Consider the following 4,829-nt stretch of genomic DNA (forward strand, 5'->3'; position numbering starts at 1 on the left):
CCTGCTCCTATGATGCTGCTTGGCCTGCTGTGTTCATCCAGCTCTACACCTTGTTATCTCAGACTCTCCAACATCTGCAGTTCCTACTATCTCTGAACCAAAATTTCACCTCTAGCTTTGAAATTTATAGTTGTTGCATTGTTTATCTACAACTTGACAAATATGGATGTTTTACAAAACTGCAGAACATCTTTATGCAATTTTGGCCTGGTAAAATACCTGTTTATGGACACCTGTGTTATCAAATCCTCACTTGTGCTGCCATAGGAATGTCATGTGCTACTCACAATATCTCTCGATTACAGCTGGGCAGTATTGCTATCTGATTTACAACTGGCTAGTCTTAATCTATGGGTCTGTGAGAAGGTCTCCACTCAGGAGGTCGGTTAGCTCAATTAGCTGGATGGCTGGTTTGTGATGCAGAATGATGCAAACAGCTCAGGTTTAATTCCCACACTTGCTGAAGTTACTGTGAAGGTCCCACCTTCTCAACCTCACCCCTCACCTAAGGTGTGGCAACCCTCAGGTTAAACCACCACCAGACTCTCTCTAATGTGAGTGCAGTCCTTTGGAACTATGACAACTTTAGTTTTTTACTTCCTCATCAGCACTCCGTTCTTAAAATAGTAGCACTCCTTTGGCCTGTACTTACAGTATAAGCTGACTGTGCCAATTTGTTTAATTCAGGATCCACTTTCTGACCCTCATTTAGTGATGGCACATAATATTCCCTTTGAATTATTTTCACCTTTCAGGAAAGTTTCAGTTATTCTTTCATTTGTTTATGTATCCTATCAAACATCACTGGTTACCACAACATGGAGGAAAAATATCCAGAAAACTGTTCCTGTAAGTGTTCTGTTTCTTGAACCTCCTTTGACAGAGTAAATGCTGAGGGGATGATTCCCCTCATGGAAGAGTCTAGGACCAGGGAGCGTAGTCTCAGAAAGAAGGAGCACCAATCTAGGACTGAGATGCAGAGGAATTTCTTCTCTCAAAAGGTCATGAGTTTTTGGAATTCCATGCCACAGTGAGCTATGGGGGAGTCCTTATGTACAGTTAGGGCTGACATAAATTCTTGATCAGTAGGGGAATCAAGGATTATAGGGAAAATGCAAGACAACTGGAGTGTTGGCTCAGCTATGGTCCTTTTGAATGGTGGAGCGGGCTTGAAAAGCTAAATGGCCTACTCCTGTTCTTATTTCTCGTAGTCTTAAATACAGTGGCTACAAGAACAGGTCAGAAGCTAGGAATTTTATACCAAATAACTTACCACCTGACTCCCAGAAGCCCATCCACCATCTAGAAGGCACCAGTCAGGCATCTGATAGAATACTGCCCACTTGCCGGGATGAGTTCAGCTCCAACAATATTCAGGAAACACAACACCATCCAGGACAAAGCAGCCTGCTTGATTGGCACCACATCGACCATCATTCACTCCTTCCACCACCGGTGCTGTGTAGCAACATTGAGTAGTATCCACAAGATCAGACTGCGGAAATTTACCAAAGATACTTAGCACTTTTCAAACCCATGACCACCAATATCTTGAAGGATAAGGGCAGCAGATATATGAGAACACCAGCGTGTGCAATTTCCCCTCCTAGTCACTTACCATCCTGAATTGGAAATATATTGCCACTCCTTCACTGTCTCTAGGTCAAAATCCTGGAATTCCCTCCCTAACAGCATTGTGGATCAACCTACAGTAATGGACTGCAGTGGTTCAAGAATGCAGTTCTCTACCACCTTCTCAAGGGCAACTAGGGATAAGCAATAAATACTGACCCAGACAATGACACCTACATCCTGTGAAAGAATTTTGAAAAAACCACATAACCTGATCAATGCTGGAAACTGCAGTGACCAACCACAAGCAGTGTGTCTCTGTCTGAATTCACTGTTGACAATTGTATCTATTTTGATTCTCCACAGCTTGTTGAGACTCGAAATAAAGAATGTGTGCTACCGGCCTGCATCCAATCAGAAAGTAAGAATATCTAATATTATACTATGTCTTAAGTTAAAGAGTCAGAGGGATTACCTAGTAGAACTTGATAGTGGAATATCATTAGAGTGACTGTAACTCATTAACATGCTTCTGATACTGGTACACCAAGTTATTACTGTGTCACTGACACCAGTGCAGACTGTCATAACAATGTCACTGATACCTGTACAGGCTATTGTTACTGTGTCACTGATGCCGATAAAAACCATTACTACTGTGACACTGATATTGGTACAAGATTTTGTTGCCATGTTGCTGATACTTGTATAGATTGTTGTTTCACTGTCACTGATACCGGTACAGCTTGTCATTATTGTGCCACTGGTACTGGGACCGATTGTTGATACTGTGTCACTGATACCTGTATAGGTTGTCGTTATTGTGTCACTGATACCTGTACAAGCTGTTGTTACTGTGTCACTCATACTGAGACTGACTATTAACAAAGTGTCACTGATACTGTGAGACTGTTGTTACGGTGTCACTAATACCTGTACAGACAGTTATTACAATTTCACTGATACCAGTACAAACTGTTATTACTGTGTTACTGAAACCTGTTCAGATGTCGTTACCATGTCAGTGATGGCTGTAGAGACTTTTGTTACAGTGCAGGTACCTGTAAAGACTGTTGTTACCATGTCATTAATATTTGTGCGGACTCTTGTTACTGTGTCACTGATACCAGTGCAGACTGCCATTTCTGTGTCACTCATTCCGGTACAGACTGTAATTACTTCATGACTAATACAGGGGCTAGATGTTGATACTGTGTCACTGATACCTGTATAGATTGTTGTGACTGGGTCATTGATGCTTGTACTGACTGTCATTACCATGTCACTGATGCTGTACAGTCTCTCGTTACCATGTCAATAATCCCTCATAGACTGTTGTTACCATGTTGCTGATAGCTGTGCAGTTCTTGTTACTGTGTCACTGGTATGGGTACAGTTTGTAATTACTGTACCAGTACAGATTGTCATTACTATGTCACTGATACAGGGGCTAACTGTTGATACTGTGTCACTAATGTCTGTACAGACGGTTGCTACGCCACTGATACCTGTACAGACTGTAATGACCATGTGGCTAATGCCTGTACTGACTGTTGTTACGTCACAGATACTGCTAGGAGCTATTGTTGCAGTGTCACTGATGCTGGTGTTTAAAACAGCTTAATTTTCCTATCCTACAAGCATCCTGCATGTGGACAAATATCTTGGCTATTGTTACTCTGTCTGCTCTACCGACATCTTGCTCAAACACTGAGAGTTTAGGACAATATGCACATTGTCTCTCGCTTATTCCAAGTGTTCATTGATTTTCCAGAATTGAGACCACCGCATGGTTCAAAATTTCCTGAGATACCTTTGGAGAAACGCCCAAAGAGCAAGGTTTGTGCACTTTCACTTGTTTTCTTTACATTTCATCAAAGGGAACATTTCATTTCTGTCAATGAGGGATTGTCAGTGTTTCACACAAATCCCCCATCGACCTCTCACCCAGACTCTGAAGAACCATTCCACCCCAACACTGGCTGACCTTCTCCGTGACACTGACCGAACATTACCACGCCAGCGACTGACTGTTCCACGTGACCGTGACCAACCATTCCCACTGAAATTGACTGACTATCCCCCCCAACACTGGCAAACCGTTTCCTCTGAATATTGACCAATCATTCCCCCGATACTGAAAGACTGTGCTCTGTGCACATGGAGTCTGTAGTTACTGGGACTGAACTGACCTGAGTGCTTTTAGAGAGAATGGTGTTTGAAAGAGAAAGATTAACTTGATGGGCTGGGTGTGGGGTCCATTAAGCTTTATAAAGATGCACGTCTTAGTCACCATGCACCTTTCACTTGTGACTTCTATCTCACTGGAGACAATTCATACAGGATGTGCAGAACAGTCTCTGTCCTGTGCTTGTTTTCAGTCTGATCTGTTTTTGTATCTCTCACATGGATTGCTGTGCAGCGTTCTGATGTCCAGCCAAAGTTGGTGGAGCTTCAGCAATATCCAGGGTTCTGCACGGAGGAACCGACTCCACTGCCCAACGAAACAGACCTGGAGCAGATCTGGGCGAATGTGCAACAGGCTCGCACACATTGCTTGAAACAGGTCAGTGAGTGAGAGAGCTGCTGCTTACACAACACAGAACATCCCAGGCAACTTTCATAATCTGGCCCTCAACCAAATCATGCTTTTACTTGACTCTGTCGGGTTTGAGTTTATTAAGCCAGAAAGTTGATCGGCAATAGCGAGGTTTAAGGAGACGGTTAATCAGCCATGATCATATCAAATAGCACAGTAGGCTCAAGGGGCTGAATTGCCTACTCCTCCTGCTAGTTCTTAAGTTTTAACTTTGATGGAGAAGGAGATAGGATGAACCACTGGGGAGAGGGGGTGCTGACAAGGAGAGAGAGAGGGAACTGTCGGGGGAAAAGAGGGGGAATTGTCAGTGAGAGAGAGATTCAGGGACTGTTAGAGAAAGGGTGAACCATTGGGGCAAGAGAGGGAAGGGGAACTGTCAGGGAGAGAGAGGGAATTGTCAAGGGGGAGAGAGGGGTAACTGTCAGGGGTAAATGAGTGAGGGACTGTTGGGGAGAGTGTGGAAACTATCAGGAGAGAGTGAGTGTGAGCGTTCTTGGTGGAAAGTGAGTGTGAGCTGCCTGGGGGAGAGTGAGCGTGAGCTGCCTGGGGAGAGTGAGCGTGAGCTGCCTGGGAGAGTGAGTGTGAGCTACCTGGGGGAGAGTGAGTGTAAGCAGCCTGGGAGAGAGTGAGTGTAAGCAGCCTGGGAGAGAGTGAGTGT

General features: G+C 44.1%; 1 protein-coding gene across 7 annotated transcripts in view; it reads left to right on the forward strand.

Annotated features, from left to right (window-relative positions):
• LOC109916336 (protein FAM227A) overlaps positions 1-4,829 on the forward strand; it is a 65,909-nt gene that overhangs the window by 10,629 nt on the left and 50,451 nt on the right. For all 7 annotated transcript variants that reach the window (XR_007265664.1, XM_048617321.1, XM_020516055.2 and 4 more), the window contains 3 exons: positions 1,939-1,993; positions 3,347-3,411; positions 3,995-4,138. Coding sequence is in view for 6 of the 7 variants with exons in the window: in XM_048617321.1 (XP_048473278.1) it covers positions 1,939-1,993; positions 3,347-3,411; positions 3,995-4,138 (264 nt within the window). In the remaining variant the exon portion in view is untranslated. The remainder of the gene's footprint in view (positions 1-1,938; positions 1,994-3,346; positions 3,412-3,994; positions 4,139-4,829) is intronic.

The sequence above is a fragment of the Rhincodon typus genome, chromosome 37 (assembly GCF_021869965.1).
Source record: "Rhincodon typus isolate 14 chromosome 37, sRhiTyp1.1, whole genome shotgun sequence".
In the NCBI taxonomy this organism is placed as follows: domain Eukaryota; kingdom Metazoa; phylum Chordata; class Chondrichthyes; order Orectolobiformes; family Rhincodontidae; genus Rhincodon; species Rhincodon typus.